Here is a 19,654-nt window from a genome sequence, read left to right on the forward strand (position 1 = left end):
TCTTTTGTCTTCATTTTGGTTTGTTCTATTGAAAATCTACCATACTGTTGGACCTTACAAAGAAAGAGTGTATTCAATTATTCATTGAAAACAGGAGATCCTCCAAATTTCTACATCAGCAAATCTGGATGAGTTGGAAAGGTAATAGTTTATTGCACCGGAGGATACTTAGTGTAGTAATTACAAAGGGGGTGAATATTTTTTCAACCTCACAATTTTGGTTTTTAATTTTTAGTGAATTGTTGAGAGGCTTTGAATTTTTCCTTTTAATTTGACATGATGTACTATGTTTTGTAGATTAGCTCAGAAATCCTACTTCAATACACTTAAAGTTTAGAAAATAAGACAGTAAAATCTGAAAATAGTTGTGGGGGCTGATTACGGTTTCCAAGACACTTTATCTTGTTTACAGGAAAGATAGAAGTGTAGACAGAAGATTGGCTGACTGACAGGAGGTGAATAGTGGGAATAAAGGTGGTCTACTGTGGATGGCTGCCAGTGACTAGTGGTGCTTTGCACGGGTCAGTATGGGAGTACTTGTGCAAGGTTTCCTAAAGATTAACTTGCAGGTTGAATCAGTGATAATTCAATGTTAGCACTAATTTCGGGAGAACTAGAATATAAGAGCAAGAATGTCATGCTGAGGCTTTGTAAGATATTGGTCAGACGTATTGCGATTAGCTTTGGCCCCCTTATTTAAGAAAAAGATGTGCTGGCATTGGAGAGGGTCCAGAGGAATGTCACGAGAATGACTCCAGGAGTGAAAGGGTTAACGTATGAGGCGCTTTTTTGGGGGCTCTGGACCTGTACTTGCTGGAACTTAGAAGAATGATGGAGGATCACATTGAATTCTATCAAATATTAAAAAGCTAAGATAGAGTGGATGTTCAGAGGATGTTTCCTATACTGGGTGAGTCTGGACTATGTGGCACAGCCTCAGAATATGAGTGTATCTGTAGAATTCATTGCCACGGACAGCTCTGGAGGCCAAGTCATTAGCTTATTTAATGTGGAGTTTGTAGATTGACTGGTCAGGACATCAAAGGTTACAGGGAGAAGGCAGGAGAATGGGGTTGAGAGTGATACAAATAAGCCATGATGGAATATTGGAGAAAACTTGTGAGGCCAAATGGCCAATTTCTACTCCCATGTCTTATGGGCTTATCCCATTAACTTTAAAGCATTATCAGCTAGATTTAAATGACCATACCTTGTCTGCATTCCAAATTTACCTGAACAGAATTTTTAAAAAGTGATAAAGAAAATGGAGCAAAGGAGGAGAAAAGTGGAGGCTAATATTAAGGGGTTTATGAGGAGACAATGAGGTAGATAATAGTTGATCCAGTTGGCCTACTGCCAAGAAAATGAAAACACATTTTCCTTTAAACGGATGAAATTTAGAAAATACTTTATTGTAAATGTATTAAACACATTTCATCATTAACATTTCATAATGTACCAATCTTTTAATTGGTAAGAGTTTCAGTTCCTTTCATAAAATATATCCCATTATTTATAACTTTGTTTTAAATTTTTCCAAACTACAATCCTCCAATGTAACTAGAAAACAAAGTAAAATAATCTTGCAAAGGAAAATCTCACATTTTGTACAGTACTGAAGTGTACTGGAAACCAAGAACTATAGATATTGGAACAATGCACATAAAATGCCGGAGGAACTCAGCAGGTCAGGCAACATCTATAGAAATGAATAAACAGTTAATATTTCAGGCTGAAACTCTTCTTCAGGACTGGAAAAGAAGTGGGAAGACACCAAAATAAAAAGGTAGGGGGAGGGGAAGGGAGAACTAGCTTGGTGATAGGTGAAGCCAGGTAGGTGGGAAAGGTAAAGGTTTAAGAAGGAATTTGAAAAGAGAGGAAAGTGGGCCATAGGAAAAAAGGATTGAGGAGGGGTACTGGGGGAGGTGATAGTCAAGTGAGGAAGAGAGTTAAGTAATCGGAGTGGGGAATAAGAAAAGAGGGAAGGAGGCAGGAAAAATACAGTAAGGAGAAATCAATATTCATGCCATCAGGTTGGAGGTTACCTAGACAGAATGAGATGTTGCTCCTTCACCCTGAGAGTGGCCTCATCGTGGCAAATGAGACAGCCATGGATCAACATATGGGAATGGGGATGAGGATAGGAATTTAAATGGTTGGCCACTGGGCAATTCTGCTTTTGGTGGATGCCTCAGAGGTGCTCGAAAAAGCTGTCCCCCAATTTAAGTTGGGTCTCACCAATATAGAGGAGACCGTATCAGGAGTACAGAATACAATAGATGACCCCTACAGATTTGCAGGTGAAGTGTTACCTCACCCAGAAGGATTGTTGGTGGTCCTGAATGGAGGTAGGACAGTAATGAATGGGCAAGTGTAGTAGTTCTGTTGCTTGCAGGGATATGCACCAGGAGGGAGAGGAATGAGGAAGGATGAATGGACAAGGGAATGACAGTGTAGGAAGTGGAGAGTGGGGGCTGGAGGTAAAAATGTGTTTGGTAGGTTTCCCGTTGAAGGCGGCAAACATTGTGGAGAATGATATGTTAGATGCAGGGGCTCATGGAATGGTAGGTGAAAACAAGAGAAATTCTATCCCTGTTAAGGTGGTGGGAAGATGGGATGAGCATGGATGTTAAGGAATGGAGGAGATGTGAGTAAGGGTGGCATCAATGGAGGAGGAAGGGTAACCCCATTCTTTGAAGGAGAAGGACGTCTCTGATATCCTGGAAAGGAAAACCTCATCCTGGGAATATGGCAGAGATGAAGGAACTGAGAAAAGGGAATAGCATTCTTACAGGCAACAGAGTGGGAAGAGGTGTAGTCAAGATAGCCATGGGAGTTGGTAGGTTTATAAAAGATGTCAATAAACTGTTTGTCTCCATATATGGAGACATAGAGATCGTGAAAGGGGAAGAGAGGTGTCAGAAATGAATGAAGTGAATTTAAAGGCAGGGTGGAAGTTGGAGGTAAGGATGATATTGATAAGCTCAGTGAGGATGCATGAAGTAGTACCAATGCACTTGTCAATGTAATGCAAGAAAGGTTGGGGAGCATTACAGGGAAGGCTTGAACATGAACTGTTCTATGTAGCTAGGGCCCACGTGGATGTCCCTGGTCATCCCTTGAGCTTGGAGAAGGTGGGAGGAGCTTAGGGAGAATTTGTTGAGGATGAGGATCAGTGCTGCCAGAGGGTGGTGCTGGTGGAGGAGGGGAACTAGTTTGGTCTTTTGTTGAGAAAGAAGCTGAGAGCTTTAAGGCCTTCATCTTGGGGGGATAGAAATATATAGGGACTAGGCATCCATGATGAAAATGAGGTGGTCAGGGCAAGGGAACTGAAAATTGTTGAAGAGATTATAGCCATGTGAAGTGTCGAATGTAGGTGGGAAGGGATTGAACCAACAGGGATAGAACAAAGACAAGGTATGCAGATACAAGCTCATTGGGGTAGGAGCAGGAAGTGGAGTCCTGAAAATAAAAATAGAAAATATTGGAAATATTCAACAGGTCATAAATGTATAGAATGAGAAACAGGTCAGACCTGGGAGAGAAAAAAAAGTTTTCACCTGCAGTGATACAGTGAAAGTGTGGAGGGGGTGGAGGAGAAGAAAGAAAAAGAGAAACTCTTTGATACAGCAAAACCAAGTAAGTTATTGTGGAAATGAAACAGGCAGATTTTGCTTCTTTGTCCATATTGTGTTGCTAACGGCACATCTATAGAACATGTCCAACAGGCCAAGCTATAGGAATAGAAAGAAAAAGACTGGGACAAGACAACACCATAAATTGTCAGTTCTGGTACAGACAGAGTGAATATATATATAATAGGAGAATTCATTATATTGTTCTTCAGTGTTTCCAAGTACGTAAAAAAAAAATGAGGTGTGTTGTTCCTGGAGAGTGCAAAAGACCTTGTTTAACGGTGCAGGAGTCCTCAGACAGAAAGGTCAGTTTAGAATTGTTAATTAAAGTGGCAGGCAATAGGGTCACTCTTGCAGACTTCTTTACAACTGTAAAGAGTGGTTTAATTCTGTAATTTTTACAAGTTTGGGGGATTTGTAACTCCTCTATCTTACTTATTTATATGCAGTTCACTTTATTAAACTAACATATTGGTCTGCTTCTAGTATTACCTGCCATTTTACTAACCTGCACACAATCTGCCTTCAATTTTGGTTACATCAGCATGTTTTGGGATTGAAAGCAGCATTATTTTCAACATCAAATTTGACTTTTGCCAATTCATTAAGTTTTGTGGTAATGGCTATTTCTACAAATATACTTTATAAACATGAATTTTTGTTTAGTCCTAGGATTTCCAGCTGATCCAGTATCTCATTCAAGATATTTCTGGAAAAACTCAATTCTTCAATTCATTGTCACAATTAGTGACAGTGAAGGAGAGAGGCTGAAGGTCAGAACCTCAAGCCCAGCACAATTCACAGTCTACCCGCAGCAGTGATTCTTGCCTTCCTATATGTTCCTGAGACTTGGTCTGACATAAGCAGTCATCTCAAGCACTGGAGAGATACTGCCAGGGCCGCCTCCACAGTGTTCTCCAAATCCACTGGCAGGATTAGTGAAGCAATGCTAGTGCCTCTCCCAGAGAAACATCACCATAATCGAGGCTCTGATTATACCTAGTCATCACCAGGCAAGTTAAAATCACTCATGTGTCTTACACCAGACTCCAAAGAGAGATTTCTTGTGCAGGCACGAGGAAATCTGCAGATGCTGGAAATTCAAACAACACACACAAAATGCTGGTGGAACACAGCAGGCCGGGCAGCATCTACAAGGAGAAGCACTGTCGACATTTCGGGCCGAGACCCTTCATCAGGACTAAGAGAATCTCCTTTCAGTTAAACTCATTGGGGTAGGAGCAGGAAGTTGAGTCCTGAAAATAAAAATAGAAAATATTTTTAATATGTTTAATAACTCCTTTCAGTTAGTCCTGACGAATGATCTCGGCCCGAAACATCGACAGTGCTTCTCCTTATAGATGCTGCTTGGCCTGCTGTGTTCCACCAGCATTTTGTGTGTGTTTCTTGTGCAGGAACAGATTACCATGAAAATAAAAGAACAGATTAAAGTATATGCTTAAAACCTCCTTGGGAAAAATATTCAACAACCTTACTGACTCCTAAGAATCCCTGGTCCACAGACACACAAAGATCAGAGGGAGCATTCCTAATAGATCCTTGAGCCCACGCTACTAGTTCTCACAGGTGGTTAGCAAAAGTGGTGGAATCCGGGCAACTTGAACTACCAACCTCTTCATTCCCCTCAAGCACCTACTATCCCAAATGTGAAAGAGTCTGCAGATCCACAAAGGCATTATCATCTACTCCAGAATCTAAAGAAAAGGAGGGGAAGCTAGACATCAATTCCAAGGTAACATCTAAGAATATGAGTGATGGCAATTTCAATATGATTTGTAAGCAACCTTCAAATTTCTAAGTTCCAGGTTACAGTTTGGCTGTTACAGCAGTGTTTCCTTCTGCAAAGCAGGGAAGATTATGCCACAAAAAGTGCATGTCCAGCAACATAAATGATTAGCATTGCCTATCTTTCTGTCTGAAAGCCAACTGCACACTTAGTCCACAAAAATAACATTACATCTACGGATCTTTCCAATGAGTCACCTTCATTACGTGCCATATCGTATGACGTGGGTGATCATGGTCTTGACCATGATTGTTCTTGGCAAATTTTTCTACCAAGGTGGTTTGCCATTGAGTTCTTCTGGGCAGTATCTTTACAGGATGGGTGATCCCAGCCATTATCAGAACTCTTTAGTGATTGTTTGCCTGGCATCAGTGGTTGCATAACTAGCACTTGTGATATGCACCAGCTGCTCCCATGGCTTCACGTGACCCTGATTGGGGGGCTAAGCAAGTGCTACAGCTTGCCGAAGGATGACCTGCAGGCTTGTGGAAAGATAAAGCATTTTACACCTACTTTGAGTAAAATGCTTGAATCATAAATAAAATTCACATGAAAACCCTTTAAAAATGCATACGCAGACACTGATTTATGATGTTACAGAACTGGTTTCACAATGTAAGTGGGCCAAATTTCAACAATAAAATCATGAAATATGATATGCTATGAGTCAATAGAAATTTAACACTTAAATGCGTTTAACCTAAATTAATGGATAATTTGTCTTAGTTTACCAACATTGACAATTTTTTCCTGCTCCATCAGTCAGTCAGATCCACATTAAACTTCAGATGCTACACAATGCTACCAACACACGGCTTCCACTTTAGAAAATACAAACTTAAAAATAATAAACAAAATACGAATCAACACATTACAAAAACTCATGACAAAAATTATAATGTGCGCATTAAGGTACAAAATAATTAAATTTTCAATTATTTAAAAATACACTTTATACAAATCCTCATTGATTTACAGTCCTCTACTAGGAAGAACATAATATTTGACCTTCTTGGTCATGAGATTTAAATAACAAAGCAGATAGTCTTACTGTAATATCTTCATTTCAAATGCGTTTTTACCTGATGTAAAAAAAAAACTGAAATGATCCAGTTCTGAACAACTCCGATATCTTCTAGGAACAATCTTGAATTTTGATTTGGTGGCGATGTTGTGCAGGCAAAGTACAACATAGATACTAAACTTGGGTTCCAACGTCAAATTTATATTCTTGCACATTCTTAGTAGTTGGTAGTGGAGAGCAAAATTTCCAAATGGCATTAACGGTCTGGAAACTTTTGTACCAGGATCTTAAAAAAAAGTGAACTTTAGGCTTTGTTACCAAATACACCACCTTCTATAAAAAGAAAAAATGACTTGTGGAACTTGAAAAAGAAACAGCAACATGGAGCTAATCGTAGCCTATGAGAATTCAGAATCTACATTAATAAAGCTGAATGATAAACCAATTCTATTTTTCCAAATATCTGACTATGACATAGTGTACATTTGATAATACCAAATAAAAGATTTTCTTTTTTCAGATGAAAAGCAGTTGTATTTATCTGATCTAGGCAGTTCACTCATTGCACAGTTAATAAAGTTAACACTACCATGGTTTGACAATTGAACAAAAAAAAGTATCTTATTTAACACAATAACTCCTTGTGCAAAGTTTCCCCTCAAGAGAAAGATCCTCTGTTAGTGGCTACATACCATCAGGGATGCAATTTCAGTTTCTTCTCCCTTGAAGTTACAATAAAGATTCAGCTACACTCAATGGCCTAAAATGGAGTATCAGTGCCTCACCACACACAATGCCCACAATAATGTTCAAGAAAAATTGTTGGTTCCCATTAAACATGAAAACTTTCTCCACAACCACAGGTTCCTTTTATGTTGGGATTGTGAAAGACAAATTCACTTGCAAGTTTATTTTCTGTGTAGTCCATTTCTGTTCCTAGGAGTGTCAACTGCGCTTTCTTTTCAATGAATATTCGTACACCTCAAAAGAGAAAATTAAAGCATTATATGACTGCCATGGGAGAAGTTCAAATGTACATTTAGTTTTTTGTATACAGTACAACAGAATTACCACTAGAATCCCCACACACCCCAGGATCAAGTTTTGTCAAGTCCGAATAGTTATCCATATGCTGCCCCCTGGAGGCATCATCTGAGTATCAAACCAAGTCCCAGCTTATAAAGCTGTCCATGGCAAACCTCAATACAGGTGGCTCCCGTTTTTCAAACGTTTGCTTTATGACACCTCGCTGTTTTGAAAGACCTACATTAATACCTGTCTTTGCTGACCGAAAGGGGATTTTTGCTGTTATGAAAAAAGACACCCGCCTTAAATGTGTATTTACCCCAAGAAAGACTACCATGACCGGTGAAGCCTTGCGCGGGCAGGTGTGCGCGCATACGTTTACATTCGTATGCGTGTACGTGCCGATTTTTTCCTACAATTCGGTTTTGGCTCGTCTTGCTGATTCTGGTAAGTGAAACCACACTGTACATACAATATTTCTAATTTATATAGGCTATGTATTTATCATATCATTCCTGCTTTTACTATATGTTCGTGTTATTTTAGATTTTATGTGTTATTTGGTATGATTTGGTAGTTTTTTTTTGGGTCTGGGAATGCTCAAAATTTTCCCCCATATAAATTAATGGTAATTGCTTCTTCACTTTACAACATTTCGGCTTCCAAATGGTTTCATAGGAATACTCTACCTTCAGATAGCGGGAGGAAACCTGGACTGGGAAGGAGTGTTGCCATGATTTCAGGGTAACTGCTTACATTTGAGTTTTATTTCTAAATGCTCAGTTTTTAGGTCATTTTAATAGATTCTAAAAACTCCAGCAAAGCTACAAGAAGAAGCAAACGACAGTTTCTTTGACAATATCTAGTAATTCCTTAGCAGCATTTGTCAGATTTTGAAAATGTGAGGAAATGTGATCCAGATCAAGATCTGAAGTGTATGCTAAATATTTACAAAGTATCACAATACACAACCAATGTAACAAAACTGATGGAAAATATTTTAAGAAATGTACATAATATGATTACTTACCATCCTGGATTACTTCTTCATCTGAATCTCTTTTCTCCTTTGTGTATTCCAAAGTATAGGACAGACCATTACAACCCCTGGTTCGCACTCCAATCTTCAACCCAATCTATCACAGAAGATAAATTTTTTTTGTTCAAAATTTTCAACATTTTCAGTTCTATAGAAAATATTTAAACATGTTTAAGATATATTTCAATAGCATATTTTAACACACTCTTGTAAATGGGTTATTACAAATTCAGCTTTAGTAACAGCAATTTTCTACACAATTAAATATTTCTAAAAAAATTTCTTAACTCCTTTTTCAATTTTAAAAAAATGGATATACTTAAAATAGGAATACTTAAAATGAATGTTTATTCCAATGATCAATGTAGAATTTATGATAAAATCTAATTTCTGAAACAACAGCTTTAACTATTTCTGACAATACATTATGCCCGATGATACTTACATATTCAGGCTTTTCCTGAAGCAGTTGCTTAATTTTATTAACAGCCAGAGGGGTCTGAGTAAGGAGAGAAAACAATAATTCAATGTAGGTTTTAATTTTACTGTATTTCCTATACAATTGAAAAGCTTCCATTTAAGTTTCCTATGTTTCTATGTTTCCATTTAAGCTGATAACTATAATATCCCTCTTCTTTTAGGCTATGCATTGTGGAAATTTGCTTGTTCAAATGATGACTAACTTTTTTTAAGCTAGCTCCCAATTATTTTCTCAAAGTATGTGCTGTAGCTGTAATTACTGTCTCATTGTAAAAACACTGATGACTAATAGGATAGAAACAAACTTTCAGAATAGATATATGAAATTTCTTTATGCTATTCAAGTATTTATAAAGTAACTACAAAAAAGTAATTACAGATTTAGAACTTATATTTGTTAATAATGTGTGTGTAATGCAGCAGAGACATAACATCAAATGCATTTGAGTCCACAAGTATTAGCTACAGATTGATTGAACCAATGACTTAGAAACTAATAAGAATGTAATTAATATAAATGTAACTCCAAGTCCAGTTGAAGGTTCTAGTCCGTTTCCCAAAGCTTAACTAGTTCTTCACAAGACTACTGGTTTGTTGCTTTAAGAGCGATGGAGAGACTGGGTTCATCATGGCCTAATATGGAAACACCAATGCCCTCGAACAGAAAAGCCTACAGAAAGTTGTGGATTGTCCATCGTGGGAAGACCTCCCCACCATTGAGCGCATCTACATTGAGCACTGTTGCAGGAAAGCAACATCCATCAAGGTCCTCCACCATCCAGGCCATGCTCTCTTCTCATTGCTGTCATTAGGATGGAGGCACAAGAGCCTCGGAACCCATACCACCAGATTTAGGAACAGTTATTATACCTCAAACCAGAGGGGATAACTTCACTCACTCCCATTAATGAACTGTTTCCACAATCTAAGGACTTACTTTCAAGAACTTTTCATCTCATTTTCTCAATATTGTTTGTTTATTAGTTGATTTATTATTTCTTTTTTTTCTTTTTTGTATTTGCAGTTTGCTGTCTTTTGCACACTTGTCTATCCTGCTGGTGTGGTTTTTCATTGATTCTATTGTGTTTACTGTGAATACTCACAAGAAAATTAATCACAGGGTTGCATATGATGATGTACTTGTACTTTGATAATAAATTTACTTTGAACTTATTAAGGCTCACAAAGGAACAGTTCTGGTCTCCAGTGACCATTTTACCACTTATGGCTCTCAGTTCAATTTAATTTATCTGGCAAATCTATGAACTACATCTTGGAGTAAGGCAGGTCCCTCTGAATCAAGTTATCAGGTAATATCAAAGACTAATGATTTTGCATCCATATAAGAGATTATCTTTGGGAGCCAGTTTAAAAACGTAGCTATGCTGATGATGAGGCTGAACTTGAATCACAATTTGAAACTGTATCAGAATTTGTATTCGCTTGTTAGCTGCTCATGAGTTGATTAATATGACTGTATTTGAGCAATTTCTAGGCCAGAAGGTACACAACTTAGCACAAAACAGAACTGTGAATAGCATGGCCAGTCATTCTATGCATGAATGCAGAGTCACCTCAGCTGATTACAGAATGGAGAGCAGTACCCCCACGTTGCATTTGCAAAATCTATTTTCTTCTCAAGCCCATTGATTTAACAAGGTTCTAAGCTCTGGATACGGGCCGAACACTCCAAACCTAAACTTTAGATAATACTTTCAAAGTCAAAGTCATGCCAGCTTAAGTGTTTTTAAAAATTTTTTAATTCAAAATCTTGCAATTTCAACAGCAAGATACGTTACTAAAATATTATATTGTTAGTTTATGTCACAATAAATGTTTTTTTTTCACAGATAGTGCTTATTTTGGACCTGAAATCACCTATGCTTGGGCCTCACCTAACAGTTAGATACATGCACATTCACCAACTATAATGTGATGCTAAAATCCCAATTTTTCTCAATCCTCAATGAAGCAAAGGTGCACAGCTGCAGATTCAAACTAGGATGAGGAATCATCCCTGCATCACTCAATAGGTGTAGATACCAAATCACCTGTGATCTCTGTTTCAAAGGTTGATGTTAGACTGTATTTAAAGAGAGTGAACCCTCGCAAGGCAGAAGGTCCTGATGGAGTACCTGGTAAGGCTCTGAAAACCTATGCCAACCAACTGGCGGGAGTATTCCAAGAGAATTTTCAACCTCTCACTGCTACAGGCAGAAGTTCCCACTTACTTCAAAAAGGCAACAATTATACCAGTGCCCAAGAAGAATAACGTGGGCTGCCTTAATGATTATCACCTTTTGAGAGGTTGGTTACGACTGGACTGAACTTCTGCCTCAACAAGGACCTGGACCCATTGCAATTTGCCTACCGCCACAATAGGTCAACGGCAGACGCAATCTCAATGGCTCTCCACACACCTACGTCAGGATGCTGTTCATTGACTATAGCTCAGCATTTAATACCATCATTCCCACAATCCTGATTGAGAAGTTGCAGAAACTGGGCCTCTGTAACTCCCTCTGCAATTGGATCCTTGACTTCCTAACCTAAAGACCACAATCTGTATGGATTAGTGACAACATATCCTTCTCGCTGACGATCAACACTGGGGCACCTCAGGGGTGTGTGCTTAGCCCTCTGCTCTACTCTCTCTATACCCATGACTGTGTGGCTAGGCATAGCTCAAATATCATCTATAAATTTACTGATGATACAACCATTGTTAGTAGAATCTCAGGTGGTGGCGAGAGGGCGTACAGGCATAAGATATGCCAACTAGTGAAATGGTGCCACAGCACAACCTGGCACTCAATGTCAGTAAGACGAAAGAGCTGATTGTGGACTTCAGGAAGGGTAAGACAAAGGAGCACATACCAATCCTCATAGAGGGATCAGAAGTGGAGAGAATGAGCAGCTTCAAGTTCCTCGGTGTCAAGATCTCTGAGGATCTAACCTGGTCCCAACATATCAATCTAGCCATAAAGAAGGCAAGACAGCGGCTATACTTCATTAGGAGTTTGAAGAGATTTGGCATATCAACAAATACGCTCAAAAACTTCTATAGTTGTACTATGGACAGCATTCTGACAGGCTGCATCACTGTCTGGTATGGAGGGGCTATTGCACAGGACTGAAAGAAGCTGCAGAAGGCTGTAAATCTAGTCAGCTCCATCTTGGGCACTAGCCTACAAAGTACCCAGGACATCTTTAGGGAGCGGTGATTCAGAAAGGCAGCATCCATTATCAAGGACCTTCAGCAACCAGGGCATGCCCTTTTCTCACTGTTACCATCAGGTAGGAGATACAGAAGCCTGAAGGCACACACTTGGTGATTCAGGGACAGCTTCTTCCCCTCTGCCATCCGATTCTTAAATGGACATTGAAGCATAGTGAGATACTACCTCACTTTTTAAAAATACAGTATTTCTGTTTTTTGCACATTTTAAAAAATCTATTCAATATACATAATTGATTTACTTGTTTATTTATTTATTATAATGTTTTATTTTATTTATTATTTTTTCTCTCTGCTAGATTATGTATTGCATTGAACTGCTGCTGCTAAGTTAACAAATTTCATGTCACATGCCGGTGATAATAAACCTGATTCTGATTCGGCGGTTAACCCAAATATTAAAGTTACATTTGTTGCTTTGAGGATTAGGCCGAGTAACTCTTTGAGATGGATCTGCCATTCAGTATTGATAGGTAACCTAGCTGCTGGAATCATTTCTACTTCCAGTTAACCTCCAAAACCCCTTAATCACTGAAAGACCAAAAATTAAGTTTGACCTTGGATATATTCCACAATTCAGCATCCCAAGGTCTTCTAAAAATTCATGATATTCAGAAGAAGAAATTCCTAATTTTTGCCTTTAGCGAGAAATCCTTAATCCAGAGACTATGCCTGGCAGTTCACACCAAGGAAAATAGCCTTGCAGTATCCACACTGTTAATGACTTTCAGAATCTTACACTGTTCACTAAGACCATTCCAATAAACCCATACTAACTCAATCTCTGACCCTTAAACAGCCATATCATGCAAGAATTTGCCTTGTGGGCCTTCTCCACATTGCTTTCAAGGCAAGTATTATCTTCCTTATAAGAATAGTACAGTGCTCCAGGTGTGGTCTAACAAAAACCCTATACAGCTTCGCAAGACCCTCCTACTTTCATACTGCAACCTTACTTAACATTAAGGTCAACATGCTATCTGTCCTTACTACTGTAGCAACATGCTATTTGTGTTTACAGTACAAGGTCATCCAACAGCTTTCATTAGTTTCACAAATTTAAGTAACCTCTCTGCAAAAGTGAATATCCTCACATTCCCCCATTGGAACAGTATATGCTACTCACCCTCAATCTACCGACTCACCTACAATATTATTGCAGACTTAGTCTCCTCACAAACTACTTCTCTTATATTGGACTAACTGATAAGTTTCTGAACGGAGTTGACATAGTTGTGTCCAGAGCAAGAAGTTTAGTCAAGACTACAATTAATGATGTGCAGTCTTTAGCTAGCTAAATCAACAGTTTTGCATGTGCACTGCTGATCCGTGCTAAAAATTTCAGAATGTGGTTAAGTGGATTTGATGCTCAGAAAACTGACTGTATGCAGGTCAAAACTGAACTAAACAAAGAAAAATAACACTGCAGCACAATCACGTTACTTCAGATCATCTCAAAGAATCCCATAATTTGACACAGCACTGACAGCAATATAAGTTCTGCAGAGTTAAGCAGCTTTAGAATACAACAGTTTCAAATCTTTAATAGAGGAGCACATAGATTTTATATTCCTCCCTCGGGTCCCCAAGCCCTAACCCCAACTAGGCTGGCCCCTCCACCAGAACACCATTCCTGTTATGCCCCCAGCAGACCCCTATCACCACCACTCCCAAATACCCATCTCCAACAGCTCCACCCACCATAATATCCCTCTTTCTTTCTCTCCCCCACAAGAACAAATATCCAAAATCATCTCCCTACAAGTTTACACCCCCATACTGTGAAATAGAGCTGTCACCTGGAAATCTGCTGTCCAGGGTGAAGTTAGAGTTATACAGCACAGAAAGAGACCCTATACCCAATTCATCCATGCAGACCAAGGTGCCTACTGAGCAAGTCCCATTTGCATGCATTTGGCTTATATACCTCTAAATCTTTCCTATCCACCTATCTGTCTAAATGTCTTTTAGATATTGTAATTTTACCCACCTTTACCCCTTTCCCCCTTGAAGCTCATTTCATATGAGCTCTGTGGAAAAGTTGTATCTCAGGTCCTCTATCGTAGGGCAAAAAAAAACTGCAACCTTTTATCTATGGCCCTCATTATTTTATAAACCTCTAACTGGCCACCCTTCCACCTCCTTGCTCCAGGGAAAAAAGCCCCAACCTATACTTGTAGTTCAGCTGCCTAATCCAGGTTAACATCCTTGTGAATCATTTCAGCATTCTTTCCCATTTAAGGATATTCCTCCAATTGCTGTGCAACCAGAACTACACACAACACACAAAGTAGTCTTACTGACCTCTTGTACAGTTGTAATATCCTAACTCTTATATTCATTGCCCTGACTAATGAAAGTATATATGTCAAACACCTCCTTCATCACCCTATTTGTGTCGCCAATTTCAGGGAACTACTCACTTGTGTTACTCTGTTCTACACTACTTTCCAAGGCCCTTTGCATTTACTGTTCAAGTCCTGCCCTGGTTTCCCTTTTCAAAATGCAACACTTTGCACTTGTCCAAGTTAAATTCCAGCTGAAAAGTCTTTACCTCACTTTCCCAGTTGGTCTGGATACTGTTGTAATCTTAGGTAACCTTCTCTGTTCATTAAGCTACCAATTTTGATGTTATTTGCAAAGTTACTAATCATGCTATGGTTACATTCTCACCCAAATCATTAATACAGGTAGACAATGAACCCAGCACTGATCCCTGTAGTAATAGGCCTCCACTCTGAAAACAACCCTCTATTATCACTCCCTGCCTCCTACCACCAAGCCTAATTTGTATCCAATTGGCTCGTTAACCCTGGATCCCATGAGATCTAATCTACCACGTGGGACCTTATCAAAAGCCTTTCTAAAATCCACATATAAAATCTCTACTACAATGCCCTCATCAATCTTCTTTTCAAAAAAAACCTCAAATTTGTGAGATGATGGTCTGTGCACAAAGGCCCTACTGACTATCCTCATCAGTCCTTGCTTTTCCAAGTGTAATTAGATCCTGTCCCTTAGAATCCCCTCAAGCAACTTTCCCATCTCTGATCTGTGGTTCCCTGACTTGTCCTCGTAGCCCCTCTTAAATAATAGTTTAATATTAGCTACCATCCAGTCTTCCACTTCCCCCATGGCTTGAAATAATACAACTATCTCTGCCAAGGACCAGCAACTTCTTCCCTGGCTTCCCACTTGGTAAGTTAGTGAGTTAGTTACTGCTTGTTACACAGCTAAGTTTTTTTATGACCAGTCCGGGTTGTTAGCCCTGAGCTGAAAGCACAAAACCCAACTAAAGGACTCGTGGAACACTCTTCGTCTGGTCTCTACCCTTTGATCTGTCTGACATGGGTGAGCCTACCAAGAGCCAAAACACAAGGCCCTGACTACATCAACATAATTCTCCAGCTCATTGAGGCATGCAAGCCTCCAAACCCTGCCAAGAAGGCTGTGGTCCTCTTGGAGGCCACTTGGTAGGGCCCCTGGAAATTATTCACTTTAAAACCGCCAACACCTCCTCGTGTATCAAGGCGTCACTATTCTCTTCTTGAACTCCCCAGCTTCTGTGACCTTCTCCACAGTAAATACATACGAGATATATTTACTTATGGCCTCCACACACATAGGACCACATTGATCCTTAAGCAGACTCATTTTCTTCCTACCCTTTTGTTCTTAATACACTTATAGAATATTTAAAGATCAGATTATCTGTTAAAGCTGTCTCATGTCCTCTTTTTGTCCTGCTGATTTCCCCCTTAAAAGTACTCCTATGACTCTTAAAGCTCCATGGGTGATCCTCCTGATCCCAGTAATCTTTTATTTCCAAACACAGCATTAATATCCTTTGTCAGCCTGATTTCCCTAATCTCTCCAGTCTTGTTCTTCTATCTAATAGAAACATGTTGGCACTAAACCCGCCTGAACTTACAATTAAAAGATTCCCACTCACCAAATGTCCCTTCACCTGCAAAACAGCTTTTCCCAAACAACATTTGCAAGTTCCCTTGTGATGCCATTCCCCAATTTAGGACTTTAACTTGTGCACCAGTTCTAACTATTTTAAAAGTAATAGAGTTACAAGCACTGGTCACAAATAGTTGTGCAATTTTGAGTACCCCTCATCTGAAATGGATGGGGCCAGAAGTGTTTCGGATTTTGAAATATATAACGAGTTAAGCTTAAGATCGCCATCATTTCTGACTCTGAGTTATGTGTACTGGTTAGCCATCTTTGTCTTACACTTGTTTGTAATGCATATGTACTGATACAGCCGTTCAGCCTGTTAAGATTTTCATCAGTGATGATCTTAGCAAACTCATCAATAATTTCTCTGCTGCTTTGTGATCAGATGTGTTATTACCATAAATCTTTAAAAATTCAATGCTGTGGCTTTTCTTAAACTCCTGCAATTAGCCTGCTGAATATTCACAATTATCTTCAATTTTCAGTTTGTCATGATAGTTCTTGGCTTGTTTCATGCTCAGGATATCGTTAATATCGTTATATTCACTCTGATGAATCCACTCTTTCAATACACAATCAAGATATTCATTTTTCACTTTATATGGTGATTTTCTATTTTTCATTAACTTCTCTTCATTACATATGTGAGGTCACTTCTCAGACTGTCTGTGATGTGTAGGGACCTGCACATTGCCTGTGAACATTATGTCAGTGCTCCAAAAAGTTGTATTTTGGGGGTATTTGGATAAGGGGTATTGAACCTGTATAACCACCTTAAAACTAATAGAATTACTGGCACTGAAAAAGCAACTGACACTTCACTTCCCCTTTGAAGGCTAGAGCTGCAGCTTTTAGGTCCGGGGATACCAGTCGCTACAGGGAACCCAGGTGTGAACTCCGGAAAGCCATTAAGGGCACCAAGAGGCAATATCGAGCCAAGCTGGAAGCCCAGGCTAACCAGAGGGATGCCAGTAGACTATGGCAAGGTCTAAATGAGATCACTGGGTGCAAAGAAAAGGCTGGGAATATCAATAACTGTAGCGCTTCTCTTCCTGACGAACTTAATGTATTCTACGCAAGATTCGAACAGAAGAGGAGTGTCCCACACCCTCTGGATGAACCGGACCTGGTGGCATCGAGATTCATCGTCACCGAGGAAGACGTTAGAAGAGCCTTCCTGAAGATAAATCCAAGGAAGGCGACGGGCCCAGATGGCGTCCCGGGACGGGTTCTCCGGGCCCGTGCAAGCGAGCTAGCTGGAGTGTTTGCTGATATCTTCAGCTGTTCCCTGCTTCAGTCTAAGATCCCCTCGTGTTTTAAGAAGGCAATGATAATCCCGGTGCCGCAGAAAAGCAAGGTGGCATGCCTGAATGACTACCGATCTGTGGCCCTAACATCAATTGCTATGAAGTGCTTTGAGCGATTGGTTATGGCACACATCAACCATAACCTACCGGTCAACCTCGACACTTTGCAATTTACCTACCGGAGCAACAGGTCAATGGCAGATGCCATCTCTCTGGCACTACATTCCTCCTTAGAACACCTGGAGAATAAAGACGCATATGTAAGGCTCCTTTTCATTGACTACAGCTCTGCCTTTAATACCATCATTCCAAATAAACTGATTCCTAAGCTCCGGAACCTGGGTCTTAGCACTCAGATCTGCAGCTGGATCTTCAACTTCCTCACAGACATGACCCAGGCTGTAAAAATAGGGGACAGGCTCTCCTCTACAATCACTCTGAGCACTGGTGCCCCACAAGGCTGTGTACTCAGCCCCCTGCTGTACTCACTGTACACCCATGATTGTGTAGGCAAGTTTCCATCAAACTCAATATATAAGTTTGCTGATGACACCACAATTGTAGGCCTTATCTTGGGTAATGATGAGTCTGAGTACAGAGAGGAAATTAAGAACCTGGTGGCATGGTGAGAAGACAATAACCTATCCCTCAACGTCAGCAAGATGAAGGAATTGGTTGTTGACTTCAGAAGGAGTAGCGGACTTCTGACTTCTGAAGGAAGTCAGGACTTCTGACGAAGGGTCTCGACCCGAAACGCTGAATGCTTCTTTCAACGGATGCTGCCCGACCTGTTGAGTTCATCCAGCATTTTTGTACGTCTTGATTTCACCACAGCATCTGCAGTGTATTTTGTGTTTACACTTTTTGTCCTTCTTCCCTCCGGGAGAAGGTTCAGGAGCATGAAGATTCGTAGGGCCAGATTTGGGAACAGCTTCTTTCCAACCGTGATAAGACTGCTGAACAGATCCTGACCCGGATCTGGGCCGTACCTTCCAAATATCCGGACCTGGCTTGCACTACCTTACTTTCCGTTTTCTATTTTCTAATTATGATTTATAATTTAAAATTTTTATTATATTTAATTCGATTTGTACTTCAAGGAGTGCGAAGCGCAGAATCAAATATCGCTGTGATGATCATACGCTCCAGTATCAATTGTTTGGTGACAATAAAGTAAAGTCACCTGTTCTGTCTCATTTCCCAACAAATGGCCATGTGTTGACACCTTGGTGCTTGTGAAAACTTTACTAGACACCCGCAACACATTCGGCCTCATTTAGTCCCAACCAACGTAAGGGAAGATGTCACTATTATCACCCTATTACTCCAACATCAATTTATTATCTCCCTACACATTTGCTCCTCTAACTCATGCTCATCCACATCTCATTTCTGAGTTCCACCCAGAAAGCTACACCAGATCGATGTACAAAAGGTTTTGAAAGCATAGCAGTTCGTGACAAAAGGAGTCGCTCTCAACGCAAACAAACCCAGCTCCTGTGACGAACTAGCACTAACATCCTCGTTGACACCCATCCTAGCAATTGGTACAAAGGAGTTGCTCTCACGTAAACAAACCCACTCATGTGACGAACAGCCAGCAAATAAATCCAGGCTGACACCCCTCCTGCAGTCCAACATTGCTCCCTTTCAGTCCCAGCTCTCTTTCCCAATCTATGGAAAACCAAACACCCCCGCCCCCACTCGTCTATTTATTCAGCACTGAATACAACCCCACACCGCCTGTTTAGTCCTGGGCTTCCCAAATCTGAAAACAGGGAGATTTAAATCCAGGGAGGCGTCTCCGAACTCACCAGCGTTAGTGCTGCTCTGGTCGGAACCAGGCGTCTCCTGGCACTCACGGCTTTAATAGATGCTCTCAATATGGAGCCGGACATACTGCTGAGAGCAGCAGAGGGTCTGGAGAGAGAAAAGGGGGGAGGAGGGGATGAGGGGAGGCCTGGGTGTGAGGCGCAAGACCTCGGCCCCGAGAGCATCCGACAAACTGATTGGTAGTGCCGACAATCAGCCTCGGGCTCAACCTATGAGGAAACTTGATAGGAAGACGTCTCCAGATTACAGAGCTAACGATTTTCAGCATCGAGTCCGGCGAAAGCGCAAGCTGGAGGCGG

At 40.2% G+C, this 19,654-nt stretch overlaps 1 protein-coding gene across 1 annotated transcript; it reads right to left on the reverse strand.

Annotated features, from left to right (window-relative positions):
• Nucleotides 1-1,391: 1,391 nt before the first annotated feature.
• Nucleotides 1,392-19,636, reverse strand: LOC140741168 (iron-sulfur cluster assembly 1 homolog, mitochondrial-like). Its single transcript, XM_073071025.1, has 4 exons — nt 19,337-19,636; nt 8,977-9,030; nt 8,523-8,628; nt 1,392-7,447 (listed from the first exon to the last, which is right to left on the reverse strand). The coding sequence occupies exons 1-4, from the start codon at nt 19,517-19,519 to the stop codon at nt 7,299-7,301; spliced, it is 492 nt and encodes a 163-aa protein (XP_072927126.1). The 5' UTR covers nt 19,520-19,636; the 3' UTR covers nt 1,392-7,298.
• Nucleotides 19,637-19,654: the final 18 nt, after the last annotated feature.

The sequence above is a fragment of the Hemitrygon akajei genome, chromosome 2 (assembly GCF_048418815.1).
Source record: "Hemitrygon akajei chromosome 2, sHemAka1.3, whole genome shotgun sequence".
Taxonomy (NCBI): domain Eukaryota; kingdom Metazoa; phylum Chordata; class Chondrichthyes; order Myliobatiformes; family Dasyatidae; genus Hemitrygon; species Hemitrygon akajei.

Bases quoted from the DNA above. Each gene is read 5' to 3' on its own strand.
- LOC140741168 (XM_073071025.1), bottom strand. From the start codon at position 19,519: ATGCTCTCGGGGCCGAGGTCTTGCGCCTCACACCCAGGCCTCCCCTCA. The intron at 9,031-19,336 runs GTGAGTTCGGAG...CTCCTTACTCAG, and splicing joins CCAGAGCAGCACTAACGCTG to ACCCCTCTGGCTGTTAATAA. The intron at 7,448-8,522 runs GTAAGTAATCAT...TTCTCTTTTGAG, and splicing joins TGAAGAAGTAATCCAGGATG to GTGTACGAATATTCATTGAA.